The 25353-nt window shown below is 37.8% G+C and overlaps 1 protein-coding gene across 4 annotated transcripts in view; it reads right to left on the bottom strand.

Moving 5' to 3' along the window:
* Positions 1-25277, bottom strand: part of LOC120634890 (EH domain-binding protein 1) — a 35119-nt gene extending 9842 nt beyond the window's left edge. The window contains exons 1-16 of one of the 4 annotated variants that reach the window (XM_039905757.1): positions 25070-25277; positions 17811-17864; positions 14971-15085; positions 13040-13135; positions 11376-11487; positions 10189-10370; positions 8828-8945; positions 7755-8309; positions 7248-7381; positions 6467-6602; positions 5801-5867; positions 4707-4836; positions 3811-3973; positions 2240-2372; positions 1516-1652; positions 391-564 (exon numbers count right to left, since the gene is read on the bottom strand). In XM_039905757.1, coding sequence (XP_039761691.1) covers positions 391-564; positions 1516-1652; positions 2240-2372; positions 3811-3973; positions 4707-4836; positions 5801-5867; positions 6467-6602; positions 7248-7381; positions 7755-8309; positions 8828-8945; positions 10189-10370; positions 11376-11487; positions 13040-13135; positions 14971-15074 — 2241 coding nt within the window. In that variant the 5' untranslated portion in view covers positions 15075-15085; positions 17811-17864; positions 25070-25277. Of the gene's footprint in view, positions 1-390; positions 565-1515; positions 1653-2239; positions 2373-3810; positions 3974-4706; positions 4837-5800; positions 5868-6466; positions 6603-7247; positions 7382-7754; positions 8310-8827; positions 8946-10188; positions 10371-11375; positions 11488-13039; positions 13136-14970; positions 15086-17634; positions 17741-17810; positions 17865-25069 lie in introns of those variants that run through there. The other 3 variants (XM_039905761.1, XM_039905758.1, XM_039905759.1) reach the window with 3 other exon arrangements.
* Positions 25278-25353: the final 76 nt, after the last annotated feature.

The following is a 25353-nucleotide window of genomic DNA, read 5'->3' as shown; positions in this document are numbered from 1 at the left end:
CACCTCACAACAGTATAAAACTATTTATGAACCTATTTATGAATCTAAATTATGAATATGGAAATATATTTTAAATTTGACACAATCTGTATAAAATCTAATCTATTAATTGCTACTTGCTAAACAGTTCATTTATTCAAAATCAACAATTTACTCAAATAGAAGTCAAACTCAAAAATCTACAATATACCATTAAAAACTATAAGGACAGACAAATTACAAACTCTTACTGTTATTTAATTTTAAAGTTTTTTCTTACTTTACTTTTATATAATTTAGATTTCGCATGATTAATACTTTTGCTAATTAATCCAGCACTAGTCTGCAGTTTGTACAGCCCAAACCATACAACTCAAAAAAAAAAAATACTCACACTCACGATAAAATTACCTTTTTAGGGCTCCCCACATCTCCATTTTTGACACCATTACAAATTTCAGTTTTCTCATCACTTTCTTTACTACTCTGGCGTTTATTTTTATCCTTTTCCTTCGCCTCGCGTTTCGTGGCTTCCAGCAACTGTCTCGCTTTCTCTTTCAATTCGTCGTGACGTGATAACAATTGCTGTCCAATCGGGAGGGACCACACAGCAAGCGCGCGATAGTCAACCAATCACATCGAAGCAAGCGTTACGCGTCGACCAATTCAAGCGCACACACAAACGGTTCAAAGCGATGATTCGTATCGAGAATGGAAAGAAATGATGCCATTTTGATATTTATTTTTTATCATTGTTAAAACATTATTACATGTGATGGATTGGTGGTTTATTCAAAAAAAAATTTAACTCTCTTGCAGTTTAAAATAATACTGATATCATTCATGGATTTTTCAATCAAAATTAAGAATGTGTTAAATTAATATTACATTTTAATTAACTATAAAACCCGACGTTACGTAACTAAGGAAAGTTTACAACTATAGTTCATTCGCATTAAGAAACTAGTCATTGAAAAAGGTCAATTTAAAATTTTTGTGAAATTATTGCTAATTAATAAGCATTTTGATTTTATCTTAATTTCAATAGACTTGCAAAGTGACGTCGTTTTACTTCATACGAATGAAATATATATATACTTTTTCGCTGTTAACATAATAATCTGTCCCTTGATAAATTGCACAAATGGGATTAAAGAATGTACTACTCTATCAATGAATAAAATTTCACGATTATATTCATTCATTTAATTTCGTTGAATAAATAGTAACAATAATTATAGATGATATTAATGAAAAAAGAAAACCCTCTACTATTAAAAAAAACAGTTTTTTTAGAAGATTTTTAGAATGTTTTTTTTAAATATAAATGTTTTTTTTGTAGATTTTTTTTTAATTTTACTGACATTAAAATTAGTCTTGTTTTTTCCTATTTACTTGTGCATTTTATACAGGATCCCTGTATAGATGTTGACTTAACTTTTTTACTACAAAGTCCTCCTATAAGTACTTTATAAACAACTAAAACTAAAAATAACATCACAAAAGCCACCCTCTGGGATTAACAAACTAACTTACCGGTGTTGGTTTTGGTAGCTCTGGTGTCGCTGGTTTTGGTTTCTCTGGTATCGATCCATTGGTTACTATTTCTGGTTGTTGAATGGTTAACGGATCTGTGGTTGCCGGTTCTATTGTTGGTTTCTGGTCTGGTTTCACTGTGTATAATGAAAACGATATCTATACTCATCGATAACCGATAACCGGGAACACTTGACTTGAATATTTCTTTAACAGTTAGAATGTTATTTTATTCAGAAGTAACACAGGTTTTATTTCCTTACACTAATAATAAGATTAGTTTACATAGTGTGACTATACGGCACGTCATACATAAACAATATCACTCGTCTTTTGACCTTTTAAAAAAGGGTAAGCAGAACTCTACACCTATCTCTTATAAAAGCTACAATAACAAATTTTATGTCAAAAAATAATAATATTAAAATGCGATTATGAATGGTCATTTTTATGAATAGAATATTAACCTTACAAAGAAGAGTGACTGTATAATTAAGACAAACTTATTTAAATATACCTTGCGTACAAGCAAGAATTTTATTTAGTCGTATAGTTTAGGAGATAATGAAAAATGTACAATTACGGGACATATGAGACGTTAGTCTATAAGAGCTTATATACGTATCTACGTGAGCAATATAACATTAAGTTACGACCTTAAATTAACGCGGATGAAATATCCCTTAGTATATTATAATTCTTATTTCTAAAGACATATAATTACCACCATTTACAACATCGTTGGTATTAGTATTTGTACTAGAGGGCGGCGGAGGCGGTTCCTCTTCATCATCAGAAGCGAAGGGGTCCGTGAACTCCTTACGGGTCATCAGCTTCTCAGGTCTAGCGGGAATAGGCTGTGGAGATTACACTTGTTTTAAGCAACGACCGATCAAGAAACAATCTTGGTCTTATTAGAGATCTCGGAATCGAATTCAAAGTCAAAGTCAGAAGGTTAAAAGATTAGCGAAAAAGGAATTAAAGGATTGTTTGAATTAAGACATTTTTAGGTTAAAAACGGGAAAAAAACAGTCAAGAGGAGTATTCTAGGTATTTCCGGACTCCTCGTCTTTTAGGCTTCGAAGAAACCACACTTTTGAGAGAAATTTTCAAACACCAATTTTCAATTTGCTACGTTTAACGAAGGGTTCTTGAAGGGGACTGATAAATAATGACAGTCAGGACACTGTCATGGAGGACAAAAGTCCAGGAGGACTAAAGGCCTCTCGGCAAACCCACACGTAATCAGCACGCTGGGCAGACGGGTCGGTGATCGCAGTTGATGGTACCAGTAGCACAGAGTATTACCCTGCCCGCTCTCCGTTATATTCGCTTAGTCACCTCGTACGACAATACGCACGGCGGTTTTATCCTGGAGTTTCTGAACACGTCAGAACGCCTAAATGCGATGCGCTCGACCGACTCGACTCTATCACTAATTACGTATTGACTTTAAGCTATCTCCATAAGTATGCTTCTGAAGAATCTTTAAACGTTAATATTACACTATCTTGTAATGTGTATTTATATGATTCTGTTGTTTTTTCTAACCATTTATTTTATTGAAATGAATTATTTAATTACTTAATAATGAATTAAGTTAATTGTTGAGGTTGGGGGTTTTTATGTGTATTGGGTTGTGTTTAAGCGTTATTGTGATCGTGTGCAGGCTCACCAGCTCGATGTGTAGGCTCTTCACTAACGTGTAAGAATTTACGGACTTGCCTGCAAGTGTTCAGGATTCCAGCTGGAGGATATGTAGGTGAGCTCCGGTAAATGGAGTAAGTCGAGTGACTGGTGAAGTTGTTTGGGAATAAAACCTGTAGTGGATACTACTATGGGAACTATGTTAATTATTAAAGTTATACTTCTTTTGGCGTGTTAGGGAAAAATGATGAGAGTAATTTTTTATGATGCGCGCGCACACCGTCACCAAAAACCGACACCCTGAAGTTAGCTATAAGGTTTGACAGTGTACACTTTCAATTGTCAAAGTCTGCGGGCGCATTACGGTGATTCAATTGTACATATATCTCAAATTTTAATGTCGGTTGTCCGATATTGAGTCCATTAGTATTCCAAATTTATTTATCTTCATTTAACTAACTGATATTGCGTTATAATAAAACTTTCAATGTATTAAATACCTTTTCTGCAAACGTAGAAAGAGGCGGAAGATGAAATTTTTGAAAGATTTTAAATTTTTATCTCGTTACACTAAAGGAGTATAACTTCTAACGCGTGTACATAAGTACACACACCGCAGACGTCCATGCCATCTGCTGCGGGAGTCACCTCGTTGGGCCGGGCGGGCTCGGCGAACCACTTGGCGCTGGGCTTGGCGCGCTCGCGGGCCGGCGACAGCATCTTGCCCAGCAGGCTCTTGGACTGCAGCAGCATGTCGCGCACGTCGGGCGAGCGCTCCTGCGACTGGCGCGACTCCTGCGAGCCCTGCGACCTGCGCCGGGGGGTGCGCCCACATCACATAGAGCCACGCGCGCACACGCACACGCGCGCACGCACATTCATTCATTCATTAAAACTATGGATTACTCGAAAACTATTAACGTTTCGGTTTCACAGACAAGTCTCAGAGTCAGTACGTAATCTCTAAGCCTGTGAAGTATTATTTCAGTTTTTCAGTAACACTTCGTATATGGAACATCCAAAACAAGACAAAACAAAATCTACTTAATGATAGATTTTGTAGTGGTTCTTTTTAATGCTATATAGTTATATACGCTCTAAGAACGCTCAAAAATGTGTAACCGTCCTTCCGCTATCAACATTTATATCATAAATGCGAAAGTGTGTTTGTTTGTCACAATAACACAGAAACAGAGAAAGGGATTGACGTGATTTTTTGCATAAAGATAGTTTACGGGCAGGAGAGTGACATAGGCATTTATCAGGGTTGAATGCACAGTTCCTGTGCAGACACCTGGGATTCCTGGGAAGATACGAAATCCTGGGAAAATACGCAAGCGCGAGCGTGAGCGTAAAGCTCACTCTCGCCCTTGCTCGCTCGTCTGCATTTTTCTGGGATAGTAGCCCATGTAGATCATAAACTATCTCTATGCCAAAAATCATGTCTCATGGCAAACTTTTTCAAATGAGTACGCGAGCGAAGCCGCGGAGTAAAGCTAGTAATGGTATAACATACCGTCAATAATCACAATATACAAACTTACACCGGCCTCGGTCTGTCCGCCATGTTCCTGGAGCGCCGCGTGCTCACTTCCCGGCTGAAGAGTTCCGCGGGCATCGACGCGTCGGTGTCGTGTCGTCCTACCATATAGGACGACTCCGTCTCATCGTTACCTGACAAAAAACAAAAAAAGGGTTTTTAAAGTGGTAGAGCTTTTAGTGAGAGCTCGTCCGGGGAAGTACTTTCGCCATTCTTATTACTGCCGCCGAGCAGCATTGTTGCCGTGGGCGCGGTGTCCAGTGTCCTCACAGGCACATTAGGTTCAACACCTACGCCTCAGGTTTATGGGCACAGGGCGGCACGAAGCAGAACGTTTTCCTTGCAGGATCTGTGAACGGTTGCTCTGTTTACAGACGATGGTCCACTTACCATTAGGTGAGCATCAGCTTGATCCATCAATAATTACTATAGTAAAACCACAAAAGTCAATCTTCCGCGCCAGTTTTGATCCACTGCGGAGATTTGGGGTAAAGTGTTATCGGACCAAATCGTCAATTTAAGAAAGCCAAAATATTCCTGGAAAATTATTAATCTGTGTGGTATCTTTTTTAGCCTAACCCGAAAATAAATTGTTTAATTTCTTAACTTCAAGGTTGCTTGTAAGCAATCAGCCCCGCTCTCCTCTATCACAACATAGAAACATAATTGTAAAACTGTAAAATGATATTGGAAAAGAGAAACTGTTAAGTTTCTTGCCGGCTTCTTTTTAATAGAATCCGCCTTCCGAACCAGTTGTAAAGAGTACAATGTCACTACAGACAGACATACTGGACGTTTCAAAAGTGCTTATATCAGGCCTAGTTCACATTCACGTTTATTGTATATCAAAGTTTTCGCAATGTAGCACCAGAACTTCAATCCAAATGCTAAAGTAACTTTTCATTTAGAAAAATCAGAGACCCTTCCAGTCTTGCCACTTTTTGCGACAAGGCAAAGGAGGCGGCTGAGCGAGAGAGAGAAACTCTCCTCAAGTTATAGGTGAGAAAAAAAAAGAGATCCCGAGTTTAGTCTGCGGTCAGAAACCTTCTAGGGAGAAAAGAGTGAATATTAAAACAATATAAGATAAAAAATATTTACCTAACTGCTCCACTTGTAGTTCGTTGCCCGTGAAGTACGCCCGCAGTTGAAACAAGTACGTCATTATCTGTAAAGAAATATTTCAAGAAAAGCTTTATAAACGATAGAAGATAAAAAGGTCTTTGGATTCTTTAGAGCGGCTCAACAGCGTGTCTGAATCGCTATTTTTGCTAGTTAATCGCACACACAAAGCGCGACTGAGAGATTGTTAAAAAATTGTGACGTACCAAAACTGCCTTTCGTAGGCATATTTTAATGAATAAAGTATAGATTGATGCCCATTAACATGAAAAAAATAAATCTATACTTCTATACTAATATTATAAAGAAGAAAGTTTTTTTGTTTCGTTTGTTTGTACCCGAAGAGACTCCGAAAGTCCTGGAACGATTTTGCGGTTGTTGTGAAGGGCGTGGTTGCCGATGTAATGTCAGTCACATGAGGCTTAACACCTACGCGTCAAATTAATGGACACAGGGTAGCATGTTGCAGGACGCGCTCTTTGTATGCTCTGTGAAGTGTTGCTCTTTTTATAGGACATGGTTTTCCACTTAACATCAGGTGGGGCATCTACTTGGTCCGTCAATTATAACCATAAAAAAACAAACTCGGACGAAGACTAGGGCAACAGCTAGTTACAAATATGAAGATAAGCACTAAACACTGACCGCAAGTTTATCAGGCACGGGCGGTTTGCATACGTCGGCGGCTGTGAGCACTTGTGCAATGCCCAGTCGTGCGCTGGCTTCTAATGCGGTGCGGACGTTCACTTCCGCTTCGTCTGCTTGTAGGCCAGAGAAATCTCTGGAATTGATAAGGACAATTCAGTTTCCAATCTAGCTTTTATGGTCTTCGAGGATAGAAGTCCCCAAAATATGAAGATAAAAAAAAACAAGCTTTTAGGGGACTATAGAGTGTTCATACATGTTCCCATTATTATCAGGTTATGTTCCCATTATTGTCAGGAATAATGACACTCGTTAAATAAAAACTAAAGCCAGAAGGGCGCCCTAGTCTCAGAAAAAAGCCCACAACAAATTGGGCCATTTTTTTTTAACCATCCCACATTAATCAGTGAAGTCTTAAATGTCCAAAAGTGCATTGAATCCTCTTCGTTTAACTACGTCAATTGCAAGTGCGTGGCAGAAGGAAATGATCTGGTTTGACCAGGCGTGCAAATGGTGTAGATTTGCGACAAGGATGACATCACAAAAAAAAAGGTTTCTTAAGATCGAGTGAAGCTAGTTAGTAAATAAAGTAAATTTAGGAACAGTAAAAATGTTTTAGCTGAAATACAAGGAATACAATCGAAGAAGTAAGGATAAAATATAACGTTACGACGTAAAATTTTCTCTCCAGCCTTCGTGGCCCTATGTAAAACTTAAGGTTTTGAGATGCGCCAGCATTGTTGCAAGCAGTTGAAATTAGTTCCGCATACAAGCGACTCACATGAGGTCGGGTCGGTAGTGGTGGATGATGGCGCAGAAGGCGAGGCCGTTGCGGAAGCTGGTGGTCAGGTTGGTGACGCGGCAGTAGCTGTACTCGCGGGTCACGCCGCTACACCACTCCAGCAGGTCTTGCACCTGATAACCAGTTACACCTAAATTATCCGTTCACCCACTAGTTCGGAAATTGCTTCGGATTTGGATAGAAGCAGACGATAGCTGAAGATCTGTCTGTCTATATGTCAGTGACACTGTTTCTCACATACAAATTGCCTGAGTCACCAATGTGACACTTCAAATCACTTCTGAATCAAAAGTTTTTATGTATTGTTTTAGCCAGAAATATCTACAGAAACATCGATATTTTCATCCTCTAAAATCTTCTGCGAAGGCGATCCTCAAAGATCCGGAAAATGTTGAAAATGCTCCAGAGTCTAAATTTCGGTGACCTTGACCTTTATTAAAAATTCAGGAAAAAATTAGGAATTAAACAGAAAATTAAAATACTTACCGGTGTTTTATCCTTATCCAATCCCTTAACAGACAGGAATTTCTCCACATCTGCTACAGGCGTCTTGTCATTATCTATATCCTTTTCATTGTCATTCGTGTCCAGACTAATGTTGTTCAAATTGCTCTTCAATTCCAACGGCTTAAGGTTCCTTTTCGCTATCGTCTTAGGTTTTAATACCCCCCATTTTAGATTATCTACCTTATTTTCCTCTGTTGTTACTGGAACAACTTTTGGAGTTGAAGTATATTTGGACATACTGTGTAGGTCGCTCTTCATCGCTAGTTTTGTAAGATTACTCAAGTACTCTGGTCTAGATTTCGAAGCGATGGATGTGTCGGTTATTTTTAAGCTCGGCTCTTTTATTTCATTTGTTTCTTGGACTTCTTTTGCTGGTGTAGGGGTCGTGGGGGTAGTGGATTCGGGGGTCATAGGAGCGGTGGGGGTGCGGGAGTTGTCGAAGTTAAGACTTTGGACACTGTTAGGGGTAGCCGCAATATCGCTGTTGGTTAAGCTTTGGGTCATCTCTTCCATTTGCTGTCGGAGATCAAACATCTGGAAGCAAATAACACAAGGTGCACATCTACCATGTTTCAAATGCCTAGTAAGCCTAATTGGTAAAATATTCGACTGCAGATAACTATACACTAGGTTCCATTCTTGGGTCAACCAATTATTAGATATTAGAAAAGAAAATATCGAAGCGAAGAACTAGAAAATATCGAGGCGAACGTCAAACTAAGAACGCCTTAGAGTGAAATTGGGGTTGTAACTCTAAAATTCTTAATTGATGTCGTCCTTTCATAAATCTATTCTTTAATGGCAACCAGATTGCAGTCAAACTTTTCCTGAATGACGTCATCATCTCTCAGGATTTTTATCCATCCATTGCATTCTGATTGAACTTTTTTTATGTGAAAACTTCTTTAGACGCTTTCGGGCACTTTTTGGGTGAAAAAAAATTATAGAACTTGCGTCATCGTCACTGAGCGCTCCAAAGCATGTTTTCATATTTTTTAAGTCTAACTTGTAGTGTAACTTGTAGTCTAACTTGTAGTGGCGTGCAACTCTACCTGTCTGGTGGAGTTGTCAGACAGCGTGTAGTCGTCTTCGTCCAGGTCCTCCAGCACCGCGATGTCGGAGTTGTTGTTCACCGACAACAGCGACGCGAGCGACTGCATGTCTTCGTCTCTGTAATAGAACAGAATATAACTCCTCGATCGAGTGAAAGTTTACTGCGATTTGGTTCCAATACTGGGAAACAGTATTGTTTTACTACAAGTTAGCTTATGACTGCAATCTCATCTGCTGGTAAATGATGATGGTGTAAAAGATGGTAGCGGGGTAACCTGTTTATGGTTTGTGTTTATGGGCGGATGATGAATCTGATAATAACACTGCAGTAAACTGTCGACATCCCTGGCGTAGCGGTGAGCGCTGTGGTTTTAAGTAGGAGGTTTTGGGTTGGAATCCTGGCAGGGGAGATTCGGAAATTTATTATTTCCGGATTTTTTGTGGTGTGGTCTAGTAAGAAGCTTCACGTAACGAAAAAAAGCCGCTAAGCGATTTAGTGTAAAGGTGCGCCTAAAATTTTAAAAATTTTAAAATTTAGAAATTCATTTACTTTAAGTTGGCCTACTTTATAAGCACTTTGTAAACGTCAAGTATGTCTGTTCGTAATAACTCTTGTAGTGTCGTGACCAGTTAGGTGTATGACTACCATACTCGCAAACGGGTTAGCCCGCTACCTACCATCTTAGACTGCAACATATCCATAGTTTTTAAGCGTCGCTCTCTCAGTGCCTACCGTCCAAACGTCCCGTCTGATTTCGCGGAAGATCAGCGCTGTGTCTTTACAGGCACTGCAAACATGCTGAGTGAAGACCATTTTGGAGTCACACCGTTCCTATAATAGTTGTGTAGACTATTTTTTTTTTTTTTGGGAAAAAACAGTCATTACATGGAAGTAAATTTTATAAGTTTTATAAGTGTTTTTGGAGGAATTATCAATTTTTATAAATTTAAAATGCATATAATAATTTTCGGAACCGACAGGATTTGAACCTGCGATTCTCGGGCAATCGCGGCCTGAGCGCTTTCATCAATTAAGCTACGGCTCTCTTACCGTCGATGTCGTCGTATGCATTTTAAAAAATGGAAGTAACTTAATACATATATAATAACAATCTTATAACATAGACTAAGCATTGCCGAAAAAGTACAGTTAATTTACAATATTAGAAAATTTCAAAAGCACTGAGCGGAGCAGGAAGGCAATAAGTGGTGGGGAAGAAAAGAATAGGTACATGGTTAATTAAATACAGCAAGAAAGTATAAGATACAAGTTGTATTATTTTAATTTCTTTCTTTCTTTCAACACCATTTACTATTACTACAGGCTAACGTGTAGCGGAATAGAGCGGGAGTGACTCACGTGGCCTGGCCCTCCCGCAGCAGCACGCAGTGCAGTGTGAGGTGCAGACGCGCCGCCCGGAGCTTGCGCGACGCGGGCTCGAGCGTGAGGCGGAGCGCGCGCTGCGCCGGCGCCAGCGACGCGTGGCGCCGCAGGTTGAGCGCGCACGCCGCCAGGCGCCGCCGCTTGCCCGCCGGCGACACCTGCGCACGCGCCGGGTCACGTCGCCTCTGGGCCTCGACAGCCAAAGTATTCGAGATGGCTTCGCGATTTTTTTATAAACCTCAAATGACATATTACAATGATGTCACAGTAGGTGTTTTGCCATTGCGTAGTTAAATTTCTTATAAAGGTTAAACTCTCACTGTGGGTTCCATTCCCCAACTGGAGTATGTTTGTGTGATGACCATGAATGTTTTTAGTGTTTATCTAAAATAATTAATTTATCAAAAGTTAAATAATTCATTAGTTATCTTAGTACCCACACAAAATACGCTGCAAGCGTTGGGGCTAGATGGCGATGTGTGTATTGTCGTATTTTTTTTTTTATTTACCTAATAATTTATGTTAAAGTTATTGGTATTGAAAGACTGCTGACAAAAGGTGTATCAAATAGACAATTATTTTCATACAAACGAATTCAAAATATTCACAAGTGCTTCTTCCAGCCCTATTGAAGATAAAATATCGACACGCGCATAGTATCTACGACACGCGCATAGTATCTACGATACGCGACGCGTACCTAATAAATTACAGGAGTCACTTGATTTAAATTTTGCATGGCGTTTGGAACCCGCGTAGCTTTAGTTTTAAGTTTGCGAATGTGATTATCGCCATCATCTCACTACCGTGTAATTCTTATGTACGCATCAAAAGTGCCACCAATAGGCCCCTACTTTTATAAAGATATTTTTGACTTCGACATGTCACGTTAGGGCTGCATCTGATTTTTTTCAATAAAAACTATGGCAATGGTTTACTCAAAAACTATTAGGTTTTCGGTTTCACGGATAAGTCTCAGAGACAGCACATAATGGACATCTAAAATCTGTGAAGTATTATTTCTGTCATTTACACATGTTACAAATGTTCTACCACCTAGCAAGTATCCATAGCATTTTCTCCTACGGCAGACCGTATACGTATTTCTCTGAATTTTCTGTTGTGTACAACAAAAGTGTATTCATTCATTCATTCCTACTCACATCCTCCAGAACGAAGGTCCAGTCCTTATCTTCCAATTCATTTGTCCGCGCGTCCCGGAACAGCGTCACGGCGACCGTCTGGTTCTCTGGCACCGCGAATATCACCGACCCTCTGACAACCGAGTTAAATTTTTTTATTTATACTATTTACCTGCATATTAATATTTTAAGAAATACAAGAAATCCTTACTAATACTACAAATGGATTTTTTTTTGTTTGTCCTTTGTTCACGCTCTAACTAAGCAACCCATCCACTTGATGTTTGGGATAACGACAGTTGAAAGGAAGTACGAGTGACACAGGCTACTTTTTATCCCAGGGAAACCAACGATTCAAACGAAGTATTTATGTATATTATTCATAAAAATATTCATCAGTCATCTTAGTACCCATAACACAAGCTACGCTTACTTTGGGGCTAGATGGCGATGTGTGTATTGTCTTAGTATATTTATTATTTATTTATTAGAACAACACGAGTCTAAACCAGTGTAGAAGAAAGTACAGCTACAATTAAAAGCATGCTAATAAAGTGATATATTTATGTATTGAAATATTCTTAAAATACATAAATTCTTTGAAGCGATGTTAGCCGAAGTCCTACCCACTGGTAGGATTTCGACATCACTCTAGTTATGTGCGTTTAATGCAATTAAAATATCACTTGCTCCAACGATGAAGGCAAACATCTTGAGGAAACATGCCTGAGAGTTCTCTATAATGATCTCAAAAGTGTGTGGAGTCCACCGATTCGTATTGGGCTAGCGTGGTTTACAGCATCAACCCTTTTTCATCGTGAGAAGATATCCGTGCCCTGAAGTTGGCCGGCAATAGGTTGATATAATTATTATGATGATGAAATAATTTTCCGAGGAGTAAAAACAATGGACCATTGGTTCAATACATTTGTATTGACACTGGTAAATGGTAAGAAATTGGGTTCCTTATTTATTATTATTTATATACCATAAATTGTGATTGTGAACATAAGATACATGAAGTGTACAAATGAAAGCTTATCTCTATAAGAGATCTCTTCCAGCTACCCCAGGATGTGAGTAAGATGATTTAATTGTGGTATAGGTCAAATAAAGGTACAATATACTTCATAACTACTAAGTATATTTAATATAGCTAAATAATAACAAAATTCTACATACTAATACAATAACATTTGAATATACTATATATACAAAATACATAAAAATAATATAATAAATATTTATATAATATAAATATATATCTATAATAAGTAAACAGTGATAAATATACTATGACAACGATAGATAATGCTCCTTTACGTTGTGTTTAAAAGAGTGCACCGATCGGCAGTGTCTAATATGTTCTGGTAGTAAGTCTTCTTAGGTTCCTTAACATATTTCGGTAATTAAATATAAAACGTTTTTGACCATGTAATAGCAATTCCCACTGTAGACTTTATTTCTGTCTCAGTAAACTAATATTATTTGGTAACTCTTTCTTTTGTATTGTTGAGAGAATAAATTTTTAAATGAATTTAAGTTTACAAAAACAAATGCAGCTGGCCCATAAATATATAGACACGGAAGAGGCGATTTTTTGTTGATTTTAATAGAGGTTTGCATCTTTTGAGAAAGATCTACATATTGCTAAAAGGGATATGAAAATATATTTGAATACTTACTTCAAGGGGTCCTTGAGGGAAGGCTCCCATTCCAAAGGCTCAGTCAAGACACGTCTAGAACGTCGAGTCCACACAATGCTTAATTTATTGGGTTTCCTGCAACAAAACACGGGAATACGTGTACACTAAATAAATTAATAGTTGAGAACATCTTTAAGGCATGCAGGTTTCCTAACGATGTTTTCCTACACCTTTAAAGCAAGTGATATTTAAATTGCTAAAAACGAACAAAACTCTGAAAAGTTAGGGATGCTTGCTGGGATTCGAACTCGGCCCCCGAAAGTGAAGTCGAACTACAACCCACTGGGCTATTACCGCTTTTTGTTACGAATGGAAGCATGCTCACAAATACATAAAAAGCGAACCCGGGACTTCCGCTTATAAGGACAGCACATACTGCTGCACCAGTGAGGTCGTCAAAACAATGATATTAGTGGTGTTTTTAAAAACAGCCAGAATAAGTTCCCCATAAAATTGTATGCTATTCTTGCTTCTACGGTGAATGTTTCAATGTTTTCAAAAGAGTGTGGAGTCCACCAATCCGCACTGGGCCAGCGTGTTGGACTACGGCCTTAAACCCTTCTCATTTTGGGAGGAGACGCGTGCCGTGTAGTGGGCCCGTAATGGGTGTACATGATTTTTTATTCCAGCACAAGGCTAACTTGTGCTAGAATAAAAAAGACTGCAATCTCACTTGCTGGTAAGTGATGGTGCAGTCTAAGATGGTAGTGGGCTAACCTTTTAGGGAGTATGATATTCATACCTCTAATCGATTTCTACGCGACATCGCACCGGAACACTGAATCGCTAAGCGGCACGTCTTTGTCAGTTGGGTGGTAACCAGCCGCGGCCAGAGAAAATCAGAAATTACAAATTCCAAAATTGCCTCTGCCGGGAATCGAACCCGGGATCGATACTTAAATTCTCAGCGCTCACCATTGCGCCAGGGAGGTCCTATACACAAATCAGTAACTTTATTCAAGTTCGGACGAGATAACGACATCCGGGTCAGCTATATACTGTGGTGGTACGCAATGTAGCGGAGTGTATTTTTTATTTTATTTATTTATACACTTTATTTGTACACCACGAATAGTAAAAAAAATACAATGAACACAACAAAAATAAACTTAAAAAGTAGGTTACAAAGTGCGGCTTTATCGCTTAGTAGCGATCTCTTCCAGGCAACCTTAGGATTAGGAAAACCAAGGGAAACCGATTGGTGGGGTGTATTATTATTATATACATACTTACGAACAATTACACACTAATACTTATTAGTGTAATGTTGGAAGCGTAATTTTCTTCATGACCGTATCACAAAGCGACGGGTCAACGTCCACTGAATGCCGACGCGGCTGCGTTATACCGCAGAGCGACAACATCGTTGCGTATAGCTAGACACGTCTCAGACCTATTTCCTAACTTTGGTTTTAAATTAACCAATGTGGTTATCACAGAACATATTATACGTAACCGATTGAGAAGCGGCGATAGACCAGTAGGCAGGAGCTAAACATCACTTTCGTAGGGCTGAGTTCGAATCCCAGAACGCACCTCCAAATTATCTAAGTTATGTGCGTTTTAAGTAATTAAAATATCACTTGCTTCAAACGGTGAAGGAAAACATCGTGAGGAAACCTGCATGCCTGAGTGTTCTCCATAACGTTCTCAATGGCGTGTGAAGTCTACCAATCCGCACTGGGCCAGTGGACTACGGCCTTAACCCCTTCTCATTGTGGAAGGAGACCTGCGCTCTGTAGTGGGCCGGTAATGAGTTGATGTGATGATGATCTGTGGCGTGCACTTCATATAAGCACGTAAGCACTGCCTACCCTACAATTTATATATAACTGGTATAAGAGGAGGATTTTTTGCCGTTGTAGGAAACCCAGTGCACGCCGCTGATGATGATGATGAGGAAAGCTTACCACTTGGGCGTGAGCTCAACGTCAATGCGGTGGTATGAGGCGGTGTACTGGAACTTGGCAGCGCGTTTGTTCACGCGCTGCAGCCGTTTCCAGACCGACGCCATTATGTTACGCACTGAAAAATAAAACAATAATAATTAATAAATATACTAGAATAATACGCACATTGCTATCTAGCCACAAAGTAAGCGTAGCTTGTGTTATGGGTACTAAGATGACTGATGAGTATTTTTATGAATAATATACATAAATTCCTAGGATATACAGATATACAACAAGACACTGAAAAACATTTATGTTTATAAGACAAACATTTTAAAGTTGTGGGGATCGGATCCACGGCCTTGGACTCAGAAAGCAGGGTCGCTGGCCACTGCGCCAATCGGCCGTCAAAAAAAACATTTAGGTACTTTTCTTATCTTTGACGACCTTTTCGGGCGGAGTTAGCGTTGTAGCCGGGGGCTGAGGTAATTTGCAAGTTTTAAATTTCTGAATGGTCTAGTGGGAGGCTTTGGCCATGGCTAGTACCACCCAACCGACAAAGACGTGCTCCCAAGCGATATAGCGTTGGGGTACGATGTCCAGTACAAACCGATTAAGGGGCAATTTAAAAATTATATAAAAAAAAATAGATATATTTAAAAGACAAAATGGTACGGATGTGCACGAAAGCGACTCGCACTGTGCCGGCTTTTTTTGTAATTCTACTATAAGCTAGTCTTTGACTGGAATCTCACACGATGTTAACTGATTACTGTAAAGTAACAGTACTGTTGATATAATGCGGACAAAATTAAAAAAAATTAATTCAATTTAAGTACGTATCGGTATCATGTTCATTATTCTTCTAGTCAAACCCTTGCAATTGATACCCATATTGAGGGAGGAGTAAAAAAAAATTTAATTCGCAAAAAGTGGTGGCGGCCATCTTGGATTTAATCTTAAATTGAAATTTATCTTAGTAATTTGATCTCCATATTGAGGGAAAAATTTGTAAACCGCCATTTTTTTGTGGTAACCATCTTGGACCGATTTAAAGCGAACATAGCTCTAAGAATACTCACGACTAAATCACCTTTCAAACAAAAAAAAATACAAAATCAAAATCGATTCATCCGTTCGTGCGCTACGATGCCACAAATAGGCACACACACACACACTCACTCACACACACACACACACACACGTCACAACTAAGAACACCCCGTCGTTTTTGAGTCACAACTGTCACAACATAATACATATACAATTCGGCGGCCTTATCGCTACATAGCGACCTCTTCAAGAAAATCAATTAAAAGTTCGCTCTACCGATACTTGGGGTAGCCATTCCAACGCCTTGAGACCTGACCTTTGCTGATGGTCGTTCCATTTAGGGAAATTCCACCGAAATAAGGTTCAGCGAACAAATCAACAAAAAAACGCTCGCTCGGATCCATTACTCGGAATGGCATTTTAATGAAGTCGGTTCTATATTAGTACAAATTGTTTCAATGCAAGACGATTCTAACCCGAAAACTCAATTATCTCCAATTTAATTAACACTAGCAACTAGACCTGGTTAGTCGATGGTTAATTACATGGAGGTCGATGACCTCCGAGAATCGTATAGCATGAGTACCATTACCCCTTTACAGACGGTTCACTTTTCGTTAATTCCTCTTTCATTTTACATTTTCCTCCTCCATGGCGCAGAGCTGATCGCTGTGGTCTTATGTTTGAAGGTTCTTATTAGGAACCCTGTGGAGGTACGGTGGTTGAGTGTACTATCTACCCTTAGATATTGAACACTCGTAGGTTTAAGATTTTCGAAACATGGGAAAGTGAGAGTAGAATTCCCTAGAAATATGTCAGTAAATGGGCCTCATAAGAGGCTGAGTCACTCAGCGGGCGATGGAGAGAGCTACGCTCGGAGTATCTCTACTTGATCAAATCAGAAATCTGGAAATCCGTAGCAGAACCAGAATTACCGACGTAGCTCAACGAGTCGCGAAGCTGAAGTGGCAATGGGCGGGGCACATAGTTTGGAGAATGGATGGACGTTACGGTCCCAAGGTGCTGGAATGGCAGCCCCGCACTGGTAAGCGCAGCGTTGTTCGACCACCAACGAGGTGGACGGACGACATTAAGCGTGTCGCAGGTAGCCGCTGGATCCAAGCGGCACAAAACCGTAGAATTAGAAACTCCTTACAAAAGACTTATTTCCAGCAGTGGACGTCTTTCGTTTGATATGATGATGATGTTAGTATAGAGGCATAAGAATACCAGGGAATCATATAATGGTGATGGTACGTATTTATTTCAACGTCGTAAGGTACCTTCGTACCTAAAAGGATATTAATGCAAACAACTCTTCAAAACGCTCCCTACGGGGCCGTCCGTTGAGACCAGAGTCCAAAAGCCTACTCAGACCGAAACGTTGACCCGAGCCGAGCCCTTATAGAAGGCACCCTCGGTTCAACGAGCTCTGGGGCTCTTCTGATGGCAAGCTTTTGCGTTCGCTACCATTCCCCGGAGACTCTGTTAAAACCCTTAAGGTGGTTATTACGATAAAATTATGAAAATGGGAACAGAAAAAGAGAACCAACGTATATATCTATCAACTCAAAACTTCTAGTCCAGATAACAGAGAAAAATTCCCCACAAGAAAATTGAGTCACATACCCTTTTGCAGATTTTAAGCGACTTTATCTTCGGTGGTCGAATGGATTTACTATACTCGTATATGTTCTAGATTACGCTAGAACGGCTAATACCAAAATAGATAAGACAGCTTTTCGGTTCAGAATGTTTTTAAGTTAAACATTAAAATAAACATAAAAGGTAAACAGATAACTCACATAATATACAACTGTGTCTCGATTATCTGCGCGCGCGCATTATCGCCCCCACTCCTGTAAACGGAAGTTCAGCGATAAATTATACAACTAATAATAGCACAGTATTAGTTTAATAAACAGTATTTATCGAAATTGCACTGGATATGTTTTTCCCGCTACGATTCGTAAGGAATACTAAAGTAACTTAAATATATTTTTTGTGTTTAACTTTTGTATAAGTTTTTGTATGTTTATTGTGTTTGTTTTGTTTTGTATCACACTATAGTCGGAAAAATGTAATAGGCCCGTTTTGACATTTGTGCAAGACCATAGAATGTAACTTAGAACGAAACTGAAAGAAACAAAAAAATAAAAATCAATTACATACAGTGTTTTAAAAAATACGTAAATTTTTTTGGGACGTTAAATAATATGAAAGAATATATCGCGAGTATTCTTTTTGCGCTTACTTCATAGTAGCATGCAATTTATAATTGTTGCGAAACGTTCCGAAAACAGTTACGTTCTCAGTCTTTTTTTTTTTTATACTAGAGTTGTAACCATTTTTTTACTGAATATCGAAATTAAATCTTGTGTAGTTATCTTTACTGCAAAGAATGAGCTTGGTTCTCAAAATGGGTTCTAAATAATGAGTCTGAGATGATGTATCTGACCAAGCGGCACATGACTGAAGCGTCCCCGCGCGCACTGCGCAGTTTTTCGTTCCTCATTTTGAAAGTTGACTGTGCGCTCGTTTAAGTTTGATGTATATTGTTTACTATTACGTTAACTATGGCTCTTCTATTTTGGACATTAATTTAAACATAGTGATTTGACTCGATTTTTGTGTTTGTTGTTATATAGTACTAACTCTGTTTCAACATGTTGAAAAGTGGACGTATAATCAACAGCCAGTCACGCGTATTGGTTGTGAAGTTAAAGGAATACTATGAACGAACGAACACTTTACAATACATAATAATATCAATCAAGTACTGATACAAACTTGAATTGATTTATCGTGAGTATCGAGTACAGAGTCTTATGGTTCCATAACTAGTAACGTCGCGATGACAAATGTCAAAACGGGCCTATTACATTTTTACGACTATAACTAGATAATATATTACCACTTCTTTGTGTTAATTTTTATTTTTCATTAAGTGAAACTGTTTCTTTTGAGAATAAATGTCTTTAAACCTATCTTAGGTAATGAAGGAATAATAAAGGAGACTTTGCACAATCTCCAAAGTTCTTCGCCATTATCAATTGCCAACTGAATGCCCTTAAAAAAATATCAATCGCCCTTAAATAAATCGTTAAACAACGTTTTCGTTGAGTAGTCAAATTTTCGAAAACGACGCTACAATTGCTAACGTGCTCGTGCAATCTTGTACGTCCTAAGGGTACCTAGAGTTGGACGGAAACAATGTTATTACATAGTCAAAAATAATCGATGAGAATTTTCAGGGTTCCGAATCTCATAATAGAAAAAAGGAACCTTTAGAGGATCCCTATAATGTCAGTCTGCGTGTCCGTCGGTCCATCGGTCTTTGACTCAATTAAAGCTTGAGATATCTCACGTAAAGCTTTCGAGATAATTCTAGTTCAACTAACTAACTAGAAGTAGCATTTACATTAGCGTGCGCGGGCGTATAAACGTTTGTTTGAGTTATTGTTGTAATATTATCTAAGACAATAAGCTTTTTTTGCTCTTGTCTGACCCCGTTTGACGTTAAACGTAAACGGCTGCTATTGTGGTCGTCGCTACGTAATTTATTCATTCAAAGTATTCATTGCACTCAGCAAACATTTGAGGAACGTAATTTTTATTTACAACTATGGTTTTATTTATACGTGACGGTTGTTGGTAACCAGTCACTCCCTTTTGGCTTAGTATTATTTCGTTTAGTCGGGGGTCGGCTTTCCTTGTCAATTTTATCTGGGACTTTCTGTCTTGTGTAGTCGGGTTATCTAGTTGGGCGTTCTTGAGATCCGTGTTTATGACTGACACCCAATTCTTTGACTGGTGTTTATTTAAAGCACTTTTCTAAACATAATCGTCTGGCCACTTCTAACATGCCTCAAAGGGTCGGATTTTCATGGTACCGAGAATATGGATGTTATTAACTTTATCCAGAAGGCTGACGCCGCTTGACGATCTTAACGTTCTTATCTCAGCTGTAGTTTATTATTACCTTTTTCTATTATTTCTGTTATTTTCCTCTTTGGTGGATTATTGGACGTCGAATTAGGAACTTATTATCGCCCTTTATTGAAGTTGGTATGAAATCACAATAACAATCGGAATTTATGTCTCCATGTGTTAAATAATAACAACAGACAAATTATCAATGTAAACTGTACGCTTAAAAATAGACTCTTGATATGCCTTGGGTGGAATTTTCAAAGATTCCATAAAATATACCTTACGTAGAATGTAAATAAGTTATACATTTGATTGGTGAAGTGTGCTATGAGGTCATAATGATGATGATATTAGAGTAGTGCGATGTATACCTACTAAGTGGGTGTAAGAATGTTGAGATGTTTAAAATCAAATCTAGTCTGGGAGGCTTCAGCGATTAGCGTATATAATTTGGCATCGGCAGTATTTTTTTAATCTATACTTATATTACAAAGAGAAAAAACTGAGTTTGCTAGTTTCTTCCGAAACTACTGGGCCAATTTTATCCATTTTTTTTTACAAACAGAAATATTAATATAATTTTTATCCAAAGTAACATGTGTATGTTAGTGTATATGTTTTTTTTGCGAAAATAAGATATCTGCCTTTAAAAATGGTATTTGTAAAGCACGAGAGAGGGAAAAAAACGCTACCCAGCTGCTTTATCTGTGTGCCCTTACCAATATAACATAACGTTAAGATCTATTGTTAACGCAGGTGAAACTGTAGGGAGCAGTATAGTAGTAGAGACGGACAGTAATAAACGAGGCCAACTGCTCTTGGAGTCATGAGTCTGAGTCTGATATTAATTTTATTTTGGCAGCTAGGTTTATTTTGCTATTTGTTATAGAAAAATTGTTGAAAGGTGCAAAAGTATATTTCATAAGGAATCACCCTGTAAAAATATTAAATTAAAAGATGCATATTAATTTTTCCATACAAACGAATTCAGAGGGGGAAATCTTCAAAGATCAGGGACCCGGCATCAGGGAAGATCGGGTTATGTGGGATTGTTACCCACTAAAACCCCCTCGGCACATGTTTGTGAGGCTCCGGGATCTCCGAAGAACGCACCGGTGCCTCCCTCGTACAACGCATGTAGAGCTCGTCCCGGGAGAAAATATTCCCCCGACCTCATTTGCCTCGCTATGGTCTACAGTAAGCTGCTGTCCTACCCGGGTAAATTAATGTTAAACAAACGGCAAGAGCCCCATCCTGTCCGACACGACCCTATGTCCCTTCATCCGAGACTATTGATCAGATGGAATTGGGCGATGATTGCTTATGCCAACCCTATTGAAGATAAAATACCGACACGCGCATAGTACCTACGCTACGCGACGCTTACCTAATAAAGTGACAGGAGACTTGATTTTAATTTTACATGTGATGTTAGGGCTGTATGTGATTTCTTTCAGTAAAAACTGTGGCAGCGGTTTAGACGAAAACAATTAGCGTTTCGGTTTTACACATAAGTCCCAGTGAAAGTAAATAATGTACTTCTGAAGCCTGTGAGAATATTTCGGTTTTCATTTACACGTTGTATATATCATAACATAGAATTTGGTTATAAGTTAAGTTGCTTTAAGTGTATGACATCACCTTTTAAAAACATCATTGGAAATCCCTGGCCTTTGACTTGCACTTAACATATTTGATAAAATATAATATCATGTACAGATGACAATAAATAAATGAAGACACAATAAATAAATAAGTCAAGTTCTGTTTGCAAAATATGCTCTTGGTTTTCTTCTTTTATATTGTTTCTAACAGGCAATATTTTTATGGGTTTGGGTAATCGTAATCAAAACGTGTAATTAAACTGACATTTTTTGGAAAGATAGAAGGTTATGATAAAATAACCTTTAGTCATCTTTGGGTCAATAATTGTTAGGCAATGGTACTCTCAGTACCAGCCAGAGTCGGGAAATTAGTGTATCAGCCTGGTGCATTGGCAAGCACATTTAGCCTTCGGTCTCTGTTATTATCACTAACTTGTGATCTCAACCACTCGACGTCCACTGGACATAGGGTCTTTTGTAGAGATTACCACCCGCTGCGGTTATTTGCTGCTTTTATCCAGCGACTTGATTTATGTTGTCTTTTCACCTCGTTTGGGGTCACTGCGCATTCTAGTGCGCCCCTCCAGCCTCTGGGTTAACGCCCATAGGTTTACCGAGCCATCGGTTTGCTGAGCTATGTGCCCCGCCCCCTTCCGCTTCGCGACTCGTTTGAGCTATGTAAGTAACATTTTTTCTTCTAAGGACTTCCTCATTTCTGATAAGGGCATGTAAAGATACTCCAATAGCGTTTTTATGAAGCCCAAAATTAAAGACCATATTTGCTGTGATAATAGTTGTTAAAACCCAACAAACCACATTGGATCAGCATAGTGGGTCAAAAGCCAGCAGTGGAATGTTAATAGGCTGGGGGTGATGTAATTTATGATGACTGTATCCACAGTAGTTTTTTTTGTGACATGACTTACACAAAATCTCTCACAACTCGATCGACAAAAAGAGGCGATCTCATTGAAACTTATATACCTAATACTGAATAAGGATTACAACATTCCAAATTTTGAGGAAAAATTAAAAAAAAAAGAGTACCCCAATACTAAGAGGCTATGGTCTCAAACTTGGATTTCAGCAGGCATCATCAGCTAATCCTTCCAAGCACTTTATCAGTAATAGAGTTATACACATGTGGAATGCCTTGCCTGAAGATGTAGTGACTGCGGTATCACTGAATCAGTTTAATAAAAGACTGAACAAACATCAAAAATACTATATACATAATAATAATTATGATGACCAAAAGAATTGAGGATATGTTACCATATAGATTTCCACTATCAACTTTTTAGACGCATATTATACATACCAGTGTCACACCAATGTACCTACAAAACATGGTCAATTTTACACCACTTATGTCGCTCATAAAAAAGTGTTTGACCTCTGTGATAAATTAACTTAATGGCAAGTATATTATGTATGTAGTCTTCCTGTTTCAATTAAAAACATTGTTGGCTTCCAAATAAATTAGTTGTGGACTTTTATATGATAACCTAACTCATTGGTATCGTAAACACTACATGGTTATATAAATTAGATGGAGGAGGTGTTGATTGTGTTATTTATAACATTGTGTTATTATTAACTGTATAACCTCCTATTGACATTAATTTATCAAACAATATCTTAAATCTGAAGGTATTTAGGTAACTGTAAATTGAATAACCATACACCAATATAAATTGTTGTGTATTTCAAAATACAGAATCCAAATCATCTTGTTATTATTTAATTTAACTAAACCAAATGTTACTCCCCCAATTAAAACATGAACTTTAAGATTGAATTGTTATTTGATACCAATATTCAAGATAGCAAGAATCAGTTATAAAAAGGAACATTAATTAATTTACTTTAGAGATATTCTAAGAAAGATATTTATTTCATTGAGCGAGATAGCTATCGCACCACTCATCAAAGTTACAACTTGAATACCAGAGGAGATTCATTGGCTGACTGCTGGGTCTCTCAGAAAGAGACTGAAGTGTGTATCAAATCTCACCGCTATTTATCCAAGAATATCCAGAGGCATCAAATTTTTTTTTTTTTTAATATTCAATAAATTAATGATGAATTATTATCAAATTCCTAAAATTGCAAATCAATTTTATAAAGAATTTGACAGTATAGTGGTTAGAATTTTTACAAATCACTGTATAAACTGGCAGTTTCTATAATAACACTTTGAACTTTCTCAATCTATTGTTATTACTATAGCTAAAATAACTCTCCTAAATCCTAAAAATTCATGAATCCTAGGTAAATGTAATAACAGCAAAGTTTTATTGTTGCCAAAACAATCTAAAATATTTGGCAGCTGCCTTTCTACCAAAACACTGGGATACAAAAAAGCATAGTACCAAGCTATACAGTATTCCAAATAATTAAATTTATGAGTTCAATAAACTGCTATATCAATTTAATTAAAGACAAGAGTACTTAAAAAACATCTGATATATATTTTGTTTATTCAGCTTACAGCTGTATCAATGCAAACTTTAAATGTTAATTTACCATACAATGGCAAAATATAACCCATAATTCTTATTCTTATCTTCAACTTATCTTCATATAAACTCCATACTTATATTATTGACGGCCGACTAGTGCAGTGGGCAGACACCCTGCTTTCTGAGTCCAAGGCTGTGGGTTTGATTCCCACAGCTGGAAAATATTTGTGTGATGAACATGAATGTTTTTCAGTGTCTGGGTGTTTATCTTTATATTATAAGTATTTATGTATATTATTCATAAATATATTCATCAGTCATCTTAGTACCCATAACACAAGCAATGCTTATTTTGGGGCTAGATGGTGATGTGTGTATTATCGTTTAAAGAACCTAATCTAAAGAACTAGAACCAGTCTATTTCTAAAAGACCTTTTATAATATATGTATGTTTAACAGGCCTTAAAGTCATAAAATCACTCTACAAGTCACAAATTTGTGCAGGTGAAAGCATTGGGTATGGGATAAAATATAATTGTTAACCATTGGCTTATCTAGAATTTTGATTCACTTCTTCTCAATTTAGGTACAATTTTAGTAATAATTATAACATTTTCTTAATTCCATTTTAGTTTTTTAAACATTATGTCTTTAAATACCTATCGAATAATATGGTATTGTCTGCAATATAAACATCAAGGAATAAATAAGTATTCTGCTTCAAAACACAGAGAAACCGACTGGATATCCCAAATCAATACTTGCTTGAAATACCCATTAATTGTTTGCTTTGCTAACAAATTGAAACGACATTCAGTATAAAGGGATCTTTGTAAACATGCGTGAGCAAGCAAACACAGTCAATCGAACTTTTACGTAGTTTACGAGCTAAAAATAAATCTCAGGAAGCCCTATGCGTACTGCATTGATACTATACGACGATTTAGGTAAAAGTTCAAAGAACCGACCGTGACACTATCGTTTCCTCGTCGGATATATGACCGCTTCATTAATTAATGATGAATAAATAAGGCCCAACCTTGGTATGGAGCTAATACTCACGAAATAAGCTTTTCGATGGGCTGTCATTCAGCTATAAAAGTCATTTTATCACAATTCACTGGCAATGTTATCACAAATTAAAAAGATATATTAATGTCTCTTTTTCACATGCCACATACGAATAATTAACAAGCGAGGTCTCGATTTATTTTTACCTAAAAAAATTTAAACACTGCAGCCAAAAACAAATCTCAGAATTCTCAGACCATTTTTGACATTTTATGATTTTACCAAATATGGTGTTGCCACTAGTCATACCAGATTTTTGATATCTTAAAATAGTG

The sequence above is a fragment of the Pararge aegeria genome, chromosome 25 (assembly GCF_905163445.1).
Source record: "Pararge aegeria chromosome 25, ilParAegt1.1, whole genome shotgun sequence".
Lineage (NCBI taxonomy): Eukaryota > Metazoa > Arthropoda > Insecta > Lepidoptera > Nymphalidae > Pararge > Pararge aegeria.
Note: the sequence above shows the minus strand (reverse complement) of the source record. Positions and strands in the feature narration are given on the sequence as shown.